At 40.8% G+C, this 21,943-nt stretch overlaps 2 protein-coding genes across 2 annotated transcripts; both read left to right on the forward strand.

Moving 5' to 3' along the window:
* Positions 1–8,039: 8,039 nt before the first annotated feature.
* hmx1 (H6 family homeobox 1) lies at positions 8,040–11,153 on the forward strand. The gene is made up of 2 exons (XM_044346322.1): positions 8,040–8,740; positions 10,173–11,153. The coding sequence occupies exons 1-2, from the start codon at positions 8,437–8,439 to the stop codon at positions 10,793–10,795; spliced, it is 927 nt and encodes a 308-aa protein (XP_044202257.1). The 5' UTR covers positions 8,040–8,436; the 3' UTR covers positions 10,796–11,153.
* Positions 11,154–11,880: 727 nt separating this feature from the next.
* On the forward strand, positions 11,881–14,325 carry hmx4 (H6 family homeobox 4). Its single transcript, XM_044346323.1, has 2 exons — positions 11,881–12,930; positions 13,101–14,325. Exons 1-2 carry the CDS (start codon positions 12,708–12,710, stop codon positions 13,673–13,675), a joined length of 798 nt encoding a protein of 265 aa, XP_044202258.1. The 5' UTR covers positions 11,881–12,707; the 3' UTR covers positions 13,676–14,325.
* The last annotated feature ends 7,618 nt before the right edge of the window (positions 14,326–21,943 follow it).

Raw genomic sequence — 21,943 nt, forward strand, 5'->3', positions numbered from 1 at the left:
AATACATTTTTGTATAATTTCATTGAACAACAACAAAAAATATACAGTGGGACTAAAGCAACTAATTATCAATCATATTGTGTTTATTTTAGTTAGTTATTTTACACAAGTTATCTAGTGATTTAATGGTGTTGATTCTTTTTTCTCATTTTTGTATGGAAAGACATTTCAACAATAGGAAATATGCTAGAGGAAGAAAATAAATCCGAGAGCCATACAATTGGCGACAATAACATCTAATTAATGTTTTATTTTGGATGGACAAAATAGGGAAAATCTGTGACGAAAATTACTAAATTTTATCCATTATTTGTTTAAAAAAATCTCAACTCTGAATGTTGGTAAAACGCAGATAAATCCACCAAATACTGACAGTGTGGTTCTGTTAGTCCTGAAAGAGCAGAATAAACCCCGTGATAACCAACCTCGGTGTCAGAGAAACTAAACTTCTTGTAACAGTGTATAATTCGTCAGAATCTGCTGATAGAAACCGAATTCAGTGACGGAGCGTGCGGCAAATACACGTTTGGCTGGTCTATTAATTTACCTGTATATGGAGTGACCAGGTGTCAGAGAGCTACATCATATCCCCAAAATATGCAGCGGACTAGGACTCTCTTAGGAAAATGAAGTCATTTGAACTGGGTGGTGCTGACGGCCATCCTAATTTACTCAGCTCGGGCGGCTAATTAAAGGAGCGAGCGCGCGGAGAGGGACTATAGCGCGCGACCTCGACCCCGTACCCTCTCTGTGCGTTTCTCGTGCCCTCCTCTTCTTTCTCACGCGATCGTTTAATGTGATAGGCGCTCATCTGAGCATGAGCTGAGTGAACACACAGAGAGAGAGGAGAAACTGTCTATTGGTTCGTGGCCTTTTCACCAGCTGAATTCCTGCCAGTACATTGAGGGCGCGAGGTTGAATAAACAGGCTTTCAAACAAACTCTGGGACTGCAGGGAATAAAAAACAAAACTCACATGGTTTGCCTTGATGTTTTGATTTTTTATTATGACGCAAAATTAAATGAGATTTAACCCTAATATGCTGCTAATCTGATTTCTAATGAGTGACTATTGGCTAAGGCCATTAAAGCTTGAGTGGGAGAAACAATGCAACACCAGCCGTTTGTTCTTTTCCGTAGATTAGTTTAAAACCGCAACGTGATAGCCTGGTAAACTTTGTTCGTTCAAACCAGGAGCAAATCTCGATATTTAACTGTAACCGACAGTAAACGCTTCATGGAAATGACTGTAACTTATAACAATACAAGTTAGACTTTTTGATATTATTGAGCTGTAAAAGAGTTCTGCCAGTCATGAGTTGGAGTTTTCAAAGCGGGCAATTAAAAAAGTAGGCCAGGTCATGTGCACCAAACTTCCAAAAGACTAAAAATAGAAAAAGGAGCTGAACAGCAGGCGCTGTAGTTCAAAATTAAAATTTCTTCTCATGAAGTGTTTTCGTTATTTTGTCTACCCCCGGCCGGGAACTGGATCCATCTATCGGATGTCATTGTTAAATGCAGTGTTAAGTGTCCAGTTGAACTAGAGCTCTCCTTCCCATGTACAGTACGACCAAATTCCTTATTTCAAAGCCTGGTTCTGGTTCAGTATTGAACGCTGCGCGGGTCTTGGCCCCCAGCGCACATGGATGCATGTATTTGCCATAAGCTTATTACAGCAGGTCAGCAAGTCCCCCAGCCACGTGTTTCCAACTATGGCAAGAAATTATAAAGAAATATTACACCTCGCTTAGAGGCCATTAACATGTTCCTCTACAAGAGACAAAACACACAGAGAGACTACAGGTCCCAGGGGCTCCGAGGGGAATTCATTGTATTCGCATTTTCTATGTGGAAGCATCATTTAACTTTAAAAGTGGCTGTGGTGTTTGAATTTTATAGTGACCATTTTTAAAAGTGACTTTATGACCATGGTGATGTTTTACTCTCCTCATTTTGCCCCGCATTCTATTCTTTCGAGGGACCGTATGAAGACTTTCTAAGCACTTTGAGCAGGAACGCAGGCTTGGATTTGAGCACAGGGTCGGACGAGGGGGAAAGGTCCCCGCTTTTCAGCCCCTTTGTACTGGGCTGACGAGTACGTCCTGACAGGGGTTAACGTACCGTAAAGAGGTTAAACAAACGGACATTCCCGTTAGAGAAATCCTAAGGCCTTATAAGTGGAGAAATTGGCAGAGGTGGTCTCGGGTAGTCCCGAAAGGAAGAGTTTTAATCAGGGATAAAGTTACCTGATTAATTTAACCACTTTTCATAGACGTACTTGTGTTAATAAACTCAGTATATTCCTAAATAATAAGCTGAGAGTTGCAGGGATAGGGTCTTTGTCGAACAGAAATCCTATTTGTCTTTAGATAGATATCTGTGCTGTTGTCCATTAAGTGGATTCATTTTAAAGAACAAGGAAGATGAAAGGGAATACTTTGACTTGTTTTAATTTAACCCTTCACACAGTCAGATTTTTTGAGAGATCAGAGCTGTCTGACCTTGAGCTTCTGACCACTGGCTCATGCTGCCAGCAAAAAAATTCTCACAGCGTTTTAAATAACTGAAAGTATGAGTTGCAATAACGAATATAGAAGATTTATGTTTTAATTAGGCCGAGTGGAACTTAAAATGTTGAATTATTCTCAGGTATTATCCTCGAATTTTTGTCATGACTAACACACTAAGTAGACAGATTAATGAACAACTAAATAATAAATAAAATGATATTTAGATGACTATATTTTACACTTTTTTTCCATGGACAGGTCTGATTTTTTTTAATAGTTTGTTAAAACATAAATTGGCAGTAGTCTATATGTGATCGTGTATAGCAGAATTTTCAAATGTTAAATCAGTTTTGACACAGTGCGAAGAAGAAGAAATTGTTTTCATAACAAAAATATATCTAAGATCTTTACTGTAGAAATCAGCATTTTGCAGCAAGTCTGTAGATTCACAGTCGGGTGCAAAAGTCCAGCTAGTTGTAATTAAAGTTTCCTTCCCATAAAACCCACTCGGTTATAATTTGATGTGATGTACTCATGCTATTGCCTGTCAATGAAATACAGACTGTGTGGAAATAAAGGAGGCCTGTGGTCAAAATCCCTGAACTTGACCATTTAACTCGAGATGAAAAGGTCTGACCTCTGAATTTAGGGACTTTGAAATGACATTATCCTGCATCAAGCCTGCTAATGACTCAATGTTTACTCTACCATATATAAAACAAACTCTATTCTTCAAATGAGTGGCCCACTGACACAAATTCATCAGGCAGAATGATCAAGAAACTAGGTTACAGCAGGCTCTGGATGCATTCTTAATAATGAAAGAGATAAACAGATGTGGAAGGAAAGTGCTAGCATTTCTTAAAAAGGAGAATCCAATGTTTTTCTTTGTTTCTTTGTTGTGTCTTTGGTAAAAGTGCGTTTTCAGGTGTGGCAACGTTAATAAGAAGGACAACAACGTGCCCCTAGGGTGTAAAGCTCTTGTTTTGCTTTTGGATATAAATATAAAAGTGTTCATTTGAAATCCCAGCACGGTAACAGTGGGTGTAAAAATCCCCAATCTCTTGAAAATCTCTTCCAAGCATTCCTTACTGTGAGACTCCGGTTAATATGGAGTTAAAAATGCCTTGCTCAGGTCTGGCATTTGTAGGCTATATGCTGTTGACTTGCACTGAGAGGAAAGAGAACGGCAGAGATTATGGGCAATTAAAGCCCACTTTATGCCGGTCTGCTGGCGTCACAAAGTCTGGCCGAGAATGCTCACCTCGGCTAATACTATCAATGAGAACAAACTCTGCAGCATCAACTTATTATGTACAGTGAATTATTAATGCCAGAGCTAGCACAGTCCGGCTAAGCTGGCTTGCCAGTTAAGGAGAGTAAGTATGCAGTGAGATTTTGTTAGAGTGCCGGAGAATAAAATGCTGCAAGATTTGGCAAGAGCCTAAGTAGGAGAAGAGAAGAAAAGGTTTCTTCACTCTACTATTAAACAGGCTGAAAAAAAAATTAAATGATTTCAAAGTGGACAAACCACATTTTTGTGGGTTCACAAAGAAAGAGAATATATTCATCTTTTAATACACTTGTGAACTTGTGAAACCATCAACAATTGCACCTTCATGCTTTGCTCAACTTCAGCAGGCACTTGGCTTGCCAGCAGAGTATTAGCAGAGGGTAATGACAGCTTATGGAATTACTGCAGGAAGGCCGTTTTGGCTGCTTTCTAACCAGCATGGTGCAAAGTAGTTTCTGCATATACTGCTCTGATGACGACTAACTGCTTGAAATTTGTGTGATATTTGAGCCTTAGGTGCACTGCACTCTGTTAACCATCAGAGGGCCCCCTACAAACCAAAGACAAGTGTCTGCTGATGTGATAGGTCTCTAATCTCAGTGTGAATGTTACAAGTCTCAGCGGTTCAGTTTTGCTAGTGTTATTAAATAATAACTAAATTGCCCATTACTTGTTTTTCACTGTAGAAATTGACAAACAAACACGAATTTGCACATACTCTGTGTATTTGTATTCATACATGTGGGTGTGCTTGCATTGCCTAAAAATGCAAGTCAGCTGAGGTCACTATACTTCACTGAGTCACTATGAAGACCTCTTAATGTAAAAGGGAGCTGTGAAATACCCTAGAGGAGATACATGCCTTCCTGTCTCTGCCTGCCTGTCTCACTGAAGTAGGTCAAACTGTCTCCACTTTCATTGACTGTAAACCTCTTCAGAGAGCATTGGACTCCAGGGCCGTTAAAATCACACTTGAAGGAGTAATGGCCGTTATAAAATTGTGATTAGACCTGGGTAATTTCAAAATAAAAAAACAGGAGACTGGCTGGTTAATACCAATTCAAATAAAATACTGCAAACAGAAAAGTAGACTTAAAATACAAATCCATTTCATTCTTGTTAGTTTTTTAAATAAAAATATCATCTCTGAACAGAAGAAAATGGAATTAGTTACGGTTGCCAACGAGAGTACTGGAAAGTGTTTGATTTTGGTCTTGTGTGAGATTTCCAAAATATATAATGCACAGCCAATTTGCTCTCCTACACCATGCAATTTAGCCTCACTGCCATCCCATAGTGGACTTGTGTTTTTCTCTTGGATGATAATACAAACTGTAACGCTGTGTTACAGGCCTGGCAGCACCGACGGCTGGAAAACACTCGCCACCGCCAACTGGAGAAACACGGTCAATTTGATGCAGCTGTCTCCCGGAGCTCATGCTGATGATATGATTTTGTGTGGTGAAACTGTATTTCGGTAGTGAGCTGATGTCAGAGCTGCGGTGGCATGGAGGGGGTCGTGGCTGCGGAGCTGGGTAGCGGGCCAGCAGGCCATATAAAGCAAAGGGCACGCCAGGCTGGATAAAGATCAGAGGAGGAAGAGAGAGAGAGAGAGGAAAGAGGAGGGAGAGAGAAAAGTGAGAGGGGCCTCTGGGTCTGGGCTGTCGGCCCCCAGAGCAGGGGGCGCTGGCCGGGGTGCCACATCGTTCAGACGGCCTGGTGTACACAGAGAAACCTGATCTAATGTGGGGTTTTGACACACGCAAACACACCTAAAACAGAAACTCAATCAAATAGCTACACGGAATACATGCTCAGGTTTGTATGCACAGACGGGGTTAGGACGATGAGACTGTAGAGAGATAACGGTGGTGATGAGTGATGAATGAGAAATTCACAAGAATGCTGTTGATTGCGAAGGAAAAGACACGAATAAGAGCCACTGATGTTTATCTGATCATGATTTAATATCACTAACTCTGCTCTCGGTCCACTCTTCTGGAACAGCTAGCACCGGCAAACACACATCATCATGTGATCAATGGTCACTTCTGGAAGTTTTAGTCAGTTAGATAATTAGCCTATCATGTGGCAATGAAGTTTTTTTTAGTACGCCTACATTGCAGAGAGAAAGAGTGAGATTTATTAAGATTAATCTGGAAACTATTAACTGCAGTAACGCAAAAAATATTTTCATAACACTGAAAGGCTGTCAGATTGTGTAGCTGAATTTTTATTAACTTTAACCAACCTCTTCAGTGAACAATCCATGAGGGACAAGAGTAGCATTTTTTGTTAATGAATCTATATATATATAAAGTTTTTTGGGTTTTTTTGTGATGGTTAACACTCCACTGCAATTGTGGTATCTGAGATAAATTTGTGAATTATTTACTAGATTTAATAGAATTTGCCCTTTGGCTATATATCATAAATAGCATTAAACATTATACATTGACTTTATTGATCTTGTAGGGTTTGATCAACTGTGTTTACCTCTGTCTTCCACATTTACTGAGTTTGTTTAGGTAAGATATTCAACGGTTATTGGCTTTCCCCCCTCATCTCATGCATGTGGAATAATTAAAATCTCGATAATAATTCAGTGAACGAAGCTTGGGCTACATTGTTAATTTCAAATAATGAAATATCAATTTCGCTAGTGTTGTTGGCTTGAGGGAGACAAGTGGGCTTTTTGGCCTCGTGGGGAGACACAAATCAGAATTAAAGGCGCATCAGCCAACGCCATATTAAGTCTCTTTATTGAGCGAGATATTAGAAGACAGGTGCAAGACTCAGCTCTTCAACACACGGCTCATGTTACTGTTGTCTGCGCTGAGTGTTAGACTGAAGAGCACATTACCGCTGATCTTCTGTCAAAGGGTAAGTCTAGCCTTAGGGAGAGAGAGAGGGAGAGAGAGGGAGAGAGAGAGAGAGGCTGAAGTTAAAGGTCAGCACCGCTGACTCCATTGAGGGAAATAAAAAGCTCAAATGTCTTGCCATTTCAACGAAAAGGGTAAAGACGCCCGTCAGCACTCATTTAAATCTTTCAGATGATCTAATAGTGGTAAGTTTATCTTGATATGCGCGATGAAGGCTGTATTCACTGGAAACATATTACTCTTAATAAATGAACTTTTTAATGTTCACAGCAAGTTAGTAGCCCTACCGAAGCTGTAAACATTGGCTACTTGCTTGAAAGCTTCCCTCTTGGTCCATCAATGAAGCAGGAGCGACAGTTTGGGGATTATATAATTTTATTTAAGTTTATTAGTTTATTTTAGGGGACTCGGTTTGGGTGTTTATGTCTACATCAAATTTTTAAGGATGTTATTTGCTGTTTTGTGGCTAATTTTTTTGAGAAACCGAGGGCTGGTGTTAAAGTCAAATGGAAATGTTAACTTTAATAATTGAAGAAGAAGAAAAACAAGACGAAAACACAACAAATCAAACGTGCGTTCCCATTACTGTTTTACACTAATATTCATTTTTGAGAACAATCCCGACTACTTATTTCTTTAAAATAGAAACTTAATAAAATAATTAGGCTGAGGTAATCCTGCGCTAAAACAGCGATATAGACAGGCTTCTATAACAACACTATATCGACAAATGGGCCTTCATAATTCTGCCGATCAATTCTAAATCTTGAGATAAAGGAGAAAATGTTTAGTTGGTCCTAATTAAACCAGGCAGCTACAGATAAACAGTCCTATTATTATGTTGCGCCATTACACAAAGTTTTGATAACCTTTGACAGCAGCCGCATCTTTCAAGACGCGGCGTTTCACGTGCCATTTTGCACGGTTCAGTAAGCACGTGCGTTCCTGACTCCTGAGGTCGATAACATCATGCCGTTGTGAACCACCACTCATCTTATTTTTCAATTTAGTTCTGTATAATACTGGAAATAGAAAAGTCAGCGTCTTCCAGATGCTGCCAAAGGTTATCAAAGCTTTAAATAATGACTCTAAAATGATTGAAACACAAGTAACCTTGGTTTTTGCTCCGTGCCTAATGGTATAAACACACACACACACATACACACACACACACACACCCTTAAAAATGACAGGCTCCATACTGTCGTTCCCTGCCAGCTAATAGCTGACTGTGAGCGCTTCCTATATCAGAGTGGACCGGGGGGGCTCGACCCCGGGCATGGCTGCTGCCCTGGCGGATCTTTATTTTGATTTGCACTCTAATTGACCCAAATAAAGAGCGCTGTACCACGAACAGAGGTTTTCTCCTGCCTGCATGGCCTCGAGGGGACGGGCCTGCACGTGAACACACACACACACACACACACACACAGCAGCGGCTGACGCAGAGAGACAATAATTCTCCTTTCCTTGGAAAACCCCATTTGCTATTGTGCTCGTCCAATCGCTGGATGCCCTCGGCTCGTTACGCGTTTGACTTGACGTTTCACTGTACTACTGCTTCCGTCTCCCTCTCCTCCCGCTGGCACCGAGGAGATCCCCGTCCCGTCTCTGCCATGACTCCTCATCCGATCACAGCGCAAAGGCAGCGGCGCTTGAAATGACTGCTGGGACTTTCGGTCGCCTAAACGCTCGATCAAGAGAGGATTCGCTTGGTTTTTGCGTAAAAAACACCGTGAGCTCGGGAAAACATGCAGGAGAAGCTGACGGACAACCAGACTCCCACTTCATCGAGGGCGTCGTCGTTTTTCATCGAGAATCTGCTGGGCACGGGGCGGAATAGGCAGGATTCTGCGTCGGACAGCAGTCGAGGGGATGCTGGTGTGGAGACCGTCTCTAACGGCCGAGTCCTGAACTCACATCACGCCGACACCAGCGCTCCGGTTCCCGATGGCTCCAGCTCCACAGCCCGGTCCCCATACAGAGACTCGCCGTTGCAGTGGTACCGCGGGGGGACCACTGCCTTGAACTCCAGAGCTTTGGAAACACCACACAGTGAGTAGCGAGTAGATTTTATGCTAAAAAGAAAATACATTAAGCTAAATTGAGCTGCGGGCATCTTAGCCTATGCAACATTATTTACGATACGCATGGACAGTTTATTGTAAGTGTACTATTAGCAGGGGTGTAATGGACTGGACATACCGTTTACCCACATTTCTCTCTTATATTTAATCAATATAAAAAAATAACAGTGACAGTCATGAGGATCACAATTATTTAGCTAAAGGATGGCTAAAGAAGAACAATGTGTTTGTTTCTTATAGTCGCTGGTTCTAGATCACATCTCAGCTTTTATTTACAATTATATATCACTGATTGCTTGCTGACATTATTCACGCCGTAAAGGTTTGATTTATTTGTGTACATTTTGCATGGTTTTATTGGTAACACAGGGAGGTAATATTAAAGGCTGGCAAGTCGCATGTTTCTTCTCGCTTCGTTAAATAAAACCAACACTCTTTTTCTTTCCTTGGTTATGCGTGTGAAAGTTCTTTGCAGGTTCATACACTGGGTCTGTAAAACACACGCAAGACTTCATGGTTTTCATGTCTGATCACCATAAGTGCAACTCATCCTCTATTGTACAGAGACGATATTCCATCGTGATTGTCAACAAGCGACCCGTATCCCAATATGAAGATTACGCACACGGATTACGCACAAATGCCCAGTATACAACCTCAAACAGAAGCGACAATAACGCTGCACGTCAACATCATGACGCTTTTACGCACATTCAGTGCCATTTGGGCACTCATACGCGCCCTCAAATCAAAACAAACTGCCCCTCCCTCTGGTTATGCAGTCCAATACTTTGATTTAAAAATCCCAAGAGCACCATCAATGTGTCCACAAGTCAGTGAAGCTCATGGTCAACGCCAATGTCCACATAGTAATTCGGCATTAACTTGTTGGACGATATTAGTAGGTTATAAACTGCAAAGAATTTGATGGATTTACTTTGGAAGGCTATCTGTAGTATTATATATATCCCAATCCTATCCTTGTCATATTCAGCACAGAAACTTCCTAACAGGGATCATAAAGTATTATGCCATGCAAACAAAACGTCCTAACTTTGCCCATGTGCATTCCAACTTTTTGGAAAAGAACTGAAAGAACTGAAAGTTATATTTTAAAGTGCTTAAATCCAGATTAATCTAAAATGTCATATTTCTTAAAATTAAGTGAAACATGCCAGACGTTAAGTTTGATTTTTTCCAACGTATTTTATTTTCGTTTGATGTCCTATTTTCATTTTTTTCTTTAGTCTGATTTATCCCACCGTGCTTCAACAGAATAAGACAAATAGAAGTTTTCATTTGTTTAAAGGACAACAATGTATCAGAAAACTGGACTATGAAATTACACTCTTCCAGTGTGCTTTTAAAGTCTGTCATGTTTCTATTTTGTCTCCTTTCAGGTCCAAGGGATAACACAAACTCAGAGGACCACTGCTGCTCTATATCGACCAGTGACAGAGGTTCCCCTGCGGTGTCTGAGTCGATAACGGAGGGCAGCGACGAAACCGACAGGAAAACGGGCGACAGCAACCTGGTGGACGACAACGAGGACGCGCAGAACGGTTTAGACGCGCGGTCAGAGCAAGACGCTTCCTCTGACCCGAGCTCCACCCGGAAGAAAAAGACCCGAACTGTGTTTAGCCGCAGTCAGGTGTTTCAGCTAGAGTCCACCTTCGACGTGAAGCGGTACCTGAGCAGCTCAGAGAGAGCGGGGCTGGCAACGTCCCTCCACCTGACGGAGACGCAGGTCAAAATCTGGTTCCAGAACCGGAGGAATAAATGGAAGAGACAGCTGGCGGCGGACCTGGAGGCTGCACATATCCCAAACTCAACCCAGCGGATTGTCAGAGTCCCCATCTTGTATCACGAGGGACCCGCACCCACTGCAACGCTGGGTTTCAACTTGAACGGACATCAAGTCTCTGCACCCGTCGCGGGCTTCTCCAACTCCATCAACTACCCTCTGTCCTCGTTTGCTCACTCCATGAGCATGTTGAGATCACAGATGACCGGCTTGGTGTAAAGACTGACATATCAAACTGTTCTGTTTGTTAATATAAATTCACCCTATTGATACTGTGCAATAACCCACAATGCCGCAAGAAAACTGCTGACTGCATCCAAAGATAAGAGCCGCAGAGACCGTAATAAAAACACTAAATAATGACTCTTCTCTATATTTCTGTTTATAAGCCTCTGCAAGAGTCTCTTCTCTTGTAACAGTATAGACTATAATAAACAGTGAAGCATGGAGGCCGAAGCTGTTCATGTACTGTTTGAATACACACATATTTTTGCAAACTTTTATATTTAAAGCCACACATTTTTCCAACTTTGTCACTTTTTTTCACTTAATAGATAAATAAAAAAAAATCAAGCACCGTCTTGTCTGTTTTTTTCTGCTGTTTATAAACACTCAGTGACCTCTATGTCTCTTAATCTCTGTCAGTCATAAACCTGCAGAGGAGGGTGAAGTGAATCCTTATGTTTTATGACACAAATAAAGGTTACAGCAGGACAAGTCTCTCTTTCTGGAAATTACACAATTCAACTTTATACACTACTTGAAGTTTTTGCTACATGCAGGCCTCTGTTAGAAATATTCACTCTTTTCTCCTTTTGACGTCCAAAGTGAACATATACCAAATTTACAAATATATCAAATTTATATAAAATAAAGCTAAACAGAAATGCACTGGTCAGGCAACAGAGTAATATAGGGCATACTTTTACTTAACTGTACTGCATATCGCTTTTTAATAAACGCCTGACATGTTGTGTCCTTCCACTTTGATAAGAATCGACTGTATAAGGCAGTAAAAAACGTTAGTGAATTTAAACTTTTTGTTACTTGACGGAAAATTCAGTTTTCATACAACCCGGTGTGGATTACAAAATAAACGGTAAAAAAAAAGAGTAAACACGTGCAAGAGTCTATATGTATAGAAATAAAAACACTGAGGACAAACATTTAATTCATAAAATCACAAGATAAGAGTCAAAACTGGAGCAATGAATTTTCGCATTTTGCAGAGTCTTTAAATGACAAAAAAATTAAAAATAAATAAATAAATAAATAAATAAATAATACATGTGATTTATTATAGATTATTAAATAGATTAAATAATCCCATAAGAGTGTGCATTGTGTGAGTGCAACATGGTGTCAATATAAATAAACATATCCTTTTGTTGCTAGCATATGTTTCATTAAAAAAGCATCAAGCTCACTGAGGAAAAAATATTCTAAATGGGAATATGTGCTTTTGAGAACTATTGTGCATTATTACATAGATTTATTACACACACAATGCAATTCCAATAATAATAATAATAGTAATAATAATAATACTAATAATAATCCGGCTTACTTTGCAAATCAAATGACAAACTTTTTCAAATTCGGGGCCCTCAAATTATTATTCGCATCATGCAGCTGCTTGGCCGGTGCTTCAGAGAGAGAGAGTGCAGGCTACGACCCAAACCACCATCAAGGGTAAATGTTCTCACGGCGCAAATACTGTATATGGTGTGAAATAACTGAAATTAAACGAGTCCTTATTTTCCTGAGGGACCCCTGGAGGGTCCCGGACTCCGTGTCTCCTTGCAGCAGATGTATGAGGATGAGTGGCGGAGTTAGAGGGGTGGGTACAACAACACTCTCCTGCCCTCCCTTCTCCTTCCATCCCCTCGCTCTTATTGGCCTGTAGCACACGCTCCTCTGGGCCAATCACCGAGGACAGAGCGCGCTCCATCCGGTGTGTGCAGTAGCGGTGCAAGCAGAGCATCGCCAGGCCAGCAGTGTCTGCTCAGTGGCTGCTGCTATGGTGCGTGGAGCATCGAGACGTTAGTGGTGAGATTAACGTCCCGGTTTAGACTTAACGCCGAACAGAGTCGCGGAAGTAAACAAAAGGGGGACTTACGCATTGGAGAATATGAACAAAGTGGACGCACCATGTCGACCCGCCGCCTCTCTGAAATTCACTATTGATAACATCCTCAACCTGAAAACCAGCGGGAGGACCTGTGACAGTTGTCACCCCGCGGGACTGCAGGATGACTCGGCCACGGCGATGCGTAAAGACGGTTTCCAGAGCCACCTCGAGGAGCACGGAGCCCAGCAGAGACAGGATCCGGACAGCAGGCTCAAAGAAAGTGGTAAGAGCGTCTTGCAAAAATTTGTACCTAGTTTCTATATAGTTATATATATGGATATATAGCCCTTGTGTCATCACCATTACGCGCGACTCTGGCATTATCTTACACTTTGGGTCAATTTGGCAGCACTGCCCGAGGCTTAGGTTAAACGAAGTGTAATTGTGTTGCAGAATGTAGCACAGACTGCCACGGAGCAACGGACTCGGTGATCATCAGCCGCGGAGACCCGATGAAGGCGACGGAGGTGCGCTTCGAGAGCGGGGACAGCAGCTGCGACGACAGCAGTTCCACCACCACGGCCACAGACCCCCACAAAGGAGGCAGCCCCGCCAAGAAAAACAAAATGATCACGAAAAAGAAAACGCGCACTATTTTTTCCAAGAGACAGATTTTCCAGTTGGAGTCTACCTTCGACATGAAACGCTATCTGAGCAGCGCAGAGCGCGCCTGCCTCGCCAGTTCTCTCCAGCTCACGGAGACCCAGGTGAAAATATGGTTTCAGAACCGCAGGAATAAATTGAAACGGCAAATCTCGACTGAAATCGACGGACCCGTTACCGATTTCCCCGAGACTGGAAAACCCGTGGTGGTGGGGCAGCTCCCGGCCTTGTACAAAGAGAGCAACCTGCTGGGGAGATGCCTGCTGCCCATGCCTCTGCCCGTGGTATACCCGGGGAGTAGCACGCCTTACCTCTGCTTCTCAAACGCCAGCAAGTACTTCAGCCTGTATGACGGGGACGTATGATGGTTTCACTAATTCTCCACGTGAAAGAGACACTTTTTGGTGGTCTGTTGCCAAGTTTCAAGCATTTAAGGTGTTTAGATGGTGGGGCCGGACCTGCGTCCTAAACTGGTTATGAAGACTGCAAGTAGCCTACAATGACAGAGGAGTAGTTACATATCACATAAAAATAAGCCGATTCGGTATTATTTATTTTTCAGTCAAATTTATGGGTTTTATAGGCCTAACACTAAACCTGCTATAGTTACACATAGCCGTTTATAGAAATAGCAGGCTAAGCTAATGATAGCCTGAGGGAGGCCTACAACAGCATCAACCCCAACATTTTATTGTTTACATAATTCATTATTATTATTATTATTATCATCATCATCATCGACAACCGCATTTCCAGCAGCCTAAGCCACCAAAGAAATTACTAGGCTATACTTTAGCTATTTGCATGCATTTCCTGTATCATAATGAATTTTTTGAATTACTGAAATTATCTATGTATTTAAATGAATGTAATTAACATTTTATTTTATGTTTCACGCATGTCTATTTTTTTCTGAGTATCCTACTATGCTTACTTTATTCCACGTTTGCCTATAGGCTCATTACACCATTTACTGAAACTGTAATTAAAACATCTTCATTCAAGAAATATTTTACAGAATTGATTCAGTATTTTGAGGTGAACTTTTTGTGTTTCAGACATGGAAGGTTTATTATCATATGAAGTTTGCAGATAGTTGTGATACATGGTATGTTCAGTCAGTTTATTAAGTTTTTACAGTACCTTTGTAGCTGAACGATTAAGATTCGGCAAGAAGTAGCTAAATGTGAAATCAAAGCAAAAACCCAAATCTTTGGTCTCTGTAAAGACCACTAGATGCAGTCTTAGATGACGGCCATGTTTGCTAATCCAACAGGCCTTAAATAGTTATAGGCCCACACTTTCTATTGTTTTATTATTTTTTTCTGCAAAAACTCAGGCCTCCACAAGTGTTAACGGTGATACTGAATACTAAATTAGAAGCAAAGCAGTTTGTACATAATATGCATAAATTCAACATGGCTTATAAACTCTATTTCTGACAGCTGGATATTATAATCAGAAGTAGCAAGACCACTTAAACTTTAATTATGTCAGTAAGTCTGGGAAAAAATGTAATGGTGGACGTTAATATTAATATTTATCTGCAGCTGGTGATGAAAACAGCATATTCAGGATATAAACTACAAATTACGGTATACCAGATGATAATATGATATGTTCCTCCTAGAAAAACTAAAACATTTTGGAAAAATACTGATCCATTACTGTTTATACTGAAGGGTCAACCCACATATTATATACAGGTATGTAGTTCGTTATGACCTATGCATTTCTAGCCTGCAGGAAATAGTTGACAGATAAACTTCCCCTCTATCTGCCATATTAAAAAATATAACTACACATCTTGCAAAAAATACTGATCCATGCAGGAAGTGGTAGATGCAGACAGGAGGTGAGGCTCATCTCCTCTAAGTTTCTGTGAGAAAGCGTCTCCTCAACGGTGGTCACTCTGCTGTTGTGCCACAGCCACAGACCAATATACCAGCAGCATCAGCATAATTTAAAGTGTACACAATGGAAAGCTGTGCTCCTACTCTTGTGAAGTCAGGCCAAGGTTCATTCCTTATGGGGAAGCTTCAAATCAGCCGTATTACCGAACGATTTGGGTCTGGCCTTTGGAAACACACCGCAGACTCTAAATGAATTAATGCACAACACTAATTCCTATAAAAAGGAAACAGAGCTTTAAGCTTTCTGTTACTGTGATAGCATGTCTCAGTTAAGAGTCCACAAATAAAAGAGAACAGTCAGTAAACAGCAAAGACAGATGGATATTATGTAACTGTAATAATTTCTAATCTAGGAAAAAAAAAAGTACAAAATGATGTATGTCAATGTCACAAATTCAAATATGTATCTGTTGTGTTATCAACTATACATTATTGTATACCAGATGGGCAAAATAAGAAGAGACTCAGTGTGTTCCTATTTCTGAAACATTTTGAAGAAAATACTGAGGTGGTAAAATACAACCTTCTGCACCAGACGTGTTGTTTTCAAGTCCCATCCTTTACTGAACTTATTAAAGTTTTTTGTTCTTATTTAACAATATATAATACTGACCTTTAAAGTACCTGAAATCATTGTGACAGTCTGAAAAGCTTCACAGTGTAAAGTTGTGATGTTTGGAACTTTATGATCACTCACACACACACACACACACACACACACACACACACACACACACACACACACACACACACACACACACACACACACACACACACACAGTCCTCGTGCCACAAACAAACTTTAATAACACTGAGATGAAAAGGATCTGTCAGTCTGCAAACCTAAAGAGCAGTTTGAAGCAATATTTAGTCTAATTTTATCCAACGTAACGTCCAAGAATACTAATAATAGTCATGTTATTTTTTCAACTGATGAAAATCTACTTTCTGCATTGACTAAGTTGAAGGTCAGTTGACCCCATCACTGCTGCCTTTTGACCTCTAGTGCACTTTGCCACAACACTTACCCTCTACATTTTTCATACCATAGACCTAAACTATACTGAATACAAAATCAAAACTGTAAAAAACTGTATACCCTTCCACCATTGTAAACAGGATTTTTCCATCATAATTATAATTAATCATTTTTTTCAACATCCTTCCCTTTGGCCTTATATTAAAATGATACTCTAACAGATCTAAAGACACCAAGTATTAACTAGGAATCACTCCATCATTTGATCAATCCACTGCATCCAATAATAAAGAAATCTTTAATGCATTTACATATGTGTATGGTTTAGAGAATCGAGTGTGTGTGTACGTCTATTCACTGAAAAGGAGGCCTGTTATGCAGGCTGTCTCGTGTTTCAGAGAGTCAAACCACTGCTCAGTACCCACAATCCCTGGCGGCTATCCGCTCAGACATGACGGCAGACTGTCAAGATGTGAGTTGTAGCTGAATGGCATATTACTAGAGATATAAACTGAAGATCATACTATCTTAAAAGGCACCCAGGCTGGATCTTTGTACTGCAGAGGATGTAATATATAAAAAAAAAATACTATGCTGAGTAAATGTGACATCAAAGCACTAATTCACCTCAAAGATTTTTGTAATAAGTGCTAATTTTCTTCTACTGTTCTTTCATTTATCACTCCATCCTCCTCTCCCATTCTTACTTTGCTTGCCTCCCGCCTCTTGCCTTGTCATAGCTCATCACAGCAGTCTGTGCACTGAAGCCCGACTGTGTGTGATTATGACTGAATGAGAGGGACGGAGGAGGAGAGTGTGTAGCAGGGAGAGGGAGAGTAAAAGGGAGGGGAGTTCAGTCAGAACCATTTGATGAGTGTGTGTTTGTGTTGGAAAAAAGACGATCACGTTTGTATTTCTGCATGGGTCTGCGCCTCTCTATAGCCGAGGTCTGGCCGGTCAGGAGCGAGGAAGTGCTGTTCCTAATGGTTGGAGAGCATATCAGAGAGTGACTGACTATGTGTGTGTGTGTGTGTGTGTGTGTGTGTGCATTACGCCTGTGTTAAAGTCTCTGGCAGCTCCTTTCTGCATGACTAGATGGGGGCCCCTCTCTCAGCTCGCCCGTTACTTTAACCTCTGTTGACCTCTCCCAGTCATCTGACAAAGGTCATCGCCCAAGACGATGGGAGAGACTGTCCCCGAACATTTTTCTGCGACATGAAAGCACAGAAAAGACTGTCACCATAAGGTCTCACATGGAGGATTCCATTTAAATGTTCTGTTTTTGGTTTACAGGCCAATCATGTATGTATTTGTCAGATACATTTGTCTATACATTGAAATAGCACTTTAGGAAAGTGACATTTGACAGTTCAAATATACCTCAACAATGTTGTTCATTCTGAAAATGTGTAAGCAGTGTTTGTGGGTGCACTCCCCAGCAACAAACAGCACTGAAAAGCCTGCGTATGGATTCCCTTGGGTATCCCGAAGCACTGGGGAGGCAACCTTAGACCAAAACTACATGACACAGCATATTGTAAAGTAAACAACAAGGCTATTAGTTAGAGGGGGAAACCTGAGACAGGAGGTCTGTGAATGTGTCACACTTAAAGACTGTTTGATGGCCTATTGATCTGCTAATTTAGTCGCCTCCCTCCTTCTCCATGATGCTAATTGCTTGAGGAAATTGAAAGATGGCAGAGGGAATGAAATCAGATAAAAGCAAGTGATACAGAGATAAGGGGTGAGAGAGTGCAGGGATGAGAGGGAGGAGTCCAAACTGGACCATGGCCAAAAAACTAATTGCAATGTAAGCTAAGTGAAAGAGTAAAAATTAATAAATTTAAATGAATTACTTTATAGATTTACACAATGTGATATGAACAGCACCAAAGCTTGTGTGTGTGATTGTACACTTCCTATAGTACAACCTGACAATGGATAAATTAGGAATCACAGCTGTGTATTCATAGGTCAAGTTTGAATATTTGTCCTTATGTGACAATTTACCAGGTGGACAAAATGCTGCAAACTAAACTCATTAGCATGTTATGATAGAATATGATAAATAGCAGATCGAAATATTATTATTGAAGACTAAAAGTCTATAGCCATGCTAGCTGCTCTGAGATGCTGCAGGTAAAGCGGTGCATTGAGCTAAATGCTAACATCAGCATGGCATGCCCACAATGACAATGCTAACATGCTACTATTTCACAGGTGTAATGTTTACCATGTTCACCATCTTTATTTATCGTGTTAGCCTGCTAACATTTGCTAATTAGAGCTAAACACAAAGTACAGCTCAGGCTGATGGGAATGTCATTAGTTTTGCAGGCTTCTGGTCATTAATCAAAGTATTGGACATGAAAGTCTGCACCGAATTTCACAGCAATCCATGCAGTAACTTCATGGTGACTTTAAGTTTAAGTCAGGGGATCACCAAAGTCAGTGATTCATCTTCTGGGGACCATGAATGTCTGTACAGCATTTCATGGCAATCCATCCAATAACTGTTGAGATATTTCAGACCAAGAGTGGAGGATTTATTTCCACATTTTAGCCCCTTGGTGTATTATTTTGTTCGTATGTTGTTGTATGTTACTGAGTTTTTACTTTTGTTTTTTTTTTTTGGTTTGTTTAATAAAGTTTTGAGTTTTATCCCTAGCACTGCACTGCTCGCAAGTCTAAAAATATACTGCATGTGTTCACATGTTTTACATCCAGTAATGAAACTTTCCTGTTTGATTAATTCATCTCATCATGGCAGAACTGTCGAATGAAAGTGACCTCATAACCCCATTAATATATCATAGCGAAATAATACATATTGCCATATGACTCACAACTTTTTTGATCTTAATTCACTTTTAATTCCAGTAGGAGGATTACACATCCCTCTGTACGATAAGAAAATTCTATGACCGAAAATAATATCCACTGGTGCTCACTCATACCCTGTATACCGTACTGTGCTTCCAGATAAGCTCACATGATGGGAATAAAACCTTAACATACGTTTTCCTTATCTTGTTTTAGGGGAAAGCATAGGTAGAATATAATAAATGTATTAAGCTATGATAGATTAAATATAAAAACTGAAAATCTAGTTGCATTAAAGTTGTTCAATCACCATATTTTTCCTGACATTTCTCTGTCTCTGTCTCAGACACACATACACATGAACCATGTATCAATTAAAGAGCATTGTCTCTCACGCCCTCCCTCACGTCCTGTCCCCTCAGACACCCTTGTCAGGATAATGTGCCATTAATCTACCACTGAAAACACATTATTGGCCAATCAATAGGTAAGATGGAGAGATAAAGGCAGAGGAAAGAGGAGAAGGAAGGAGGAGGACAGGAGGCAGGGGAGGGATGCTCTAAGTCTGGGGGGAAGTGTTCGGGGGGGCTCAACACTTATCCATAACACCAGAGAATGAGCTCCACTATGTGCAGACATGGAATACTCAATGTGGTTTCATGCTGATAGTCGATATAGGTCCATTAACAACAGATACAGTTGTCCTAACTTTTTTTTTTTCCTTCCAGCACCCCCTTCCTGCATCCTTAAAACTACTAGCATTTATTTCTGATGTCATCCACAAATAAGCATAATGTGCAGTCTGTTTGCATTCATTTGAATGCTTTAGTTCTCATTTTACTCATGTTATCATGACAGCCAAGTCTCTGTTTTATCACTGGAATTTAATTAAAAGATCTGGGGTTACTGTGATTGTGCTGGTGGTTGGTCCCAAGACACCTAACTGTAGCTTAGTGACATCACATCCTTTTAAAAGTGTCATTTGCTGATAAATATCATATATTTGTTGGGTCAACAGCAGTGAATGTAATGTTGTTGTTGACATATCAGAATGCCACACACATGCACACTAACTGTATAACCAAACCTAATATTTTTTTTGTTTTGCTCTTTTAAATCATTATTCACATGTAAAGTTCTTATCAGCACTAGTGACTGAAGTTGTTCCCAGCATGAAAAAAGATTTCCCAACTATGCCAGTCTTATAGCACTTCTCTGTCTTGTTCTTTAGACAAACACAAACCACTGGACAGATTGTTTCTGTGACAATGAACACACACAAAGATGGGATACACATACACCTTCAAGCACAAAAGCTCACCCAACCTTCCCACGCACACCTTGATGGTCTTGTACCACAGGATTCGGTCATCCAGATCTAAGCGGAGCAGAGCGTATACTGTGCGCGTAGTGGAGCTGACCTGCATGCCTCTATAGTGACATGACACACGGTAACACCCAGGAGACCAGATAGACACTGGCCTGCTGTCATTTACAGCTTCACTGGATGCTGCTGAATAATAAGTTGCAGTGAAACCCAGTCCCCAAACACCCCATCCTGCAAGTTTTTGTTCCTTTCCTGTTGCACATGTGATTCAATTAAGGGAAAGTGAATTTAATAGAGTCCTGTTTGGGAAGTTGGGAAGATAGGAGCTTCAGATCAGAAAACGCTTGCTGTATACGTGTCGTTCTGTAGGGCAGTTACAAACGACGTGTTTTGTTGTTTAAGGCTGAACAAGCGACTGCACATCCATTGCCTGAGCTGCACTGTGTTCTCAGTTAGATGGACAGCTCTTCCAGAAGAACGAGCCAACACATTCAGCCAGCATCATTGTTGTGTTACAGTGGGTTTCCAACCGTGAAGCCTGGCGGATCAGTCTCTGACGTTCTGGCTACTGGTGTTGCTGACCAGCCGGCTAGCTGGTGTGGAGAGCTCAAAGATAAATGAAAGAAACAAACATTGCCGACGACAGGCAGAGGAGAACGGCTGGTTAAAAAACATGGATAGATACTTGTGGTATGTAGCAGAGCAAATATGGGGATGTTCATAGTTTTAACTGATTCTTCGCAATTACAAAATAATTGCAATAGTTGTGGCATTGTGTTTGCACAATATTACAGCCACCTCCAAGTTTGTCTGCTAACAAGAGGCTCTGGACTGCTAGATTGCTACAATAGCATGTTGAAGGCACTATGCATTGATCATTCCTGCTACCATGTAAGGCATGGATATATGGCTGAAAGCAGTATTCTTTCTCATGTTGCCATTTATGACTAAAATATGCTAACAACATTCCAAAACCACAGTGAATGTTAATGTTGGGGTTAATGTTGGGAGTCTTGAATCTGGCTCAACTTTTGCCGACAACAATGTGTTGGCCAATCAAATACATGCAAACATACATTCCTGGTAAAATACATTTTAATGTGAATGGTGTAATTCTACTGTTTACCTCGGGATTGTGACTATGCAGAATAAAATCATTGCTTCACTGATAAATTGCCAGCATTGTAAAAATCCTGTCTCAATAACACAAACCACTGTGCAGCATTTTGGTGTCTCATACGCCTCCAAATTCACGGTTTTCTCACTTCATCTTCTCAACAGCACCTGTAGCAATATGCACCAATCCAGAATCTTGCAATTTTTTTTAATGCAGGCTGAGCATCGGCTAAGCTTGGATTTTGCTACATTTGTGTCAGCGAAATAGGAGTCCTGTGAAGACAAGGGTATGAGGTTGAATCTTAGCAATCTTATTAACGACCCAGCACATTCAAGACGGCAAAGTCTGCAGGTCTGCAATGTTTTTTTTGAAAACGGAAGTTGTCGCAAGTGAGCACTCTTCCATCAAGGGTAAACACTGTGTGGTTAGAGGATTAGAAAGTTTTTCATCTGGGATTCAGGACATGTTGCTCTG

Source organism: Thunnus albacares, chromosome 3 (assembly GCF_914725855.1).
Source record: "Thunnus albacares chromosome 3, fThuAlb1.1, whole genome shotgun sequence".
Lineage (NCBI taxonomy): Eukaryota > Metazoa > Chordata > Actinopteri > Scombriformes > Scombridae > Thunnus > Thunnus albacares.

Bases quoted from the DNA above. Each gene is read 5' to 3' on its own strand.
- hmx1 (XM_044346322.1), top strand. From the start codon at position 8,437: ATGCAGGAGAAGCTGACGGACAACCAGACTCCCACTTCATCGAGGGCG. The intron at 8,741-10,172 runs GTGAGTAGCGAG...GTCTCCTTTCAG, and splicing joins AGCTTTGGAAACACCACACA to GTCCAAGGGATAACACAAAC.
- hmx4 (XM_044346323.1), top strand. From the start codon at position 12,708: ATGAACAAAGTGGACGCACCATGTCGACCCGCCGCCTCTCTGAAATTC. The intron at 12,931-13,100 runs GTAAGAGCGTCT...ATTGTGTTGCAG, and splicing joins CAGCAGGCTCAAAGAAAGTG to AATGTAGCACAGACTGCCAC.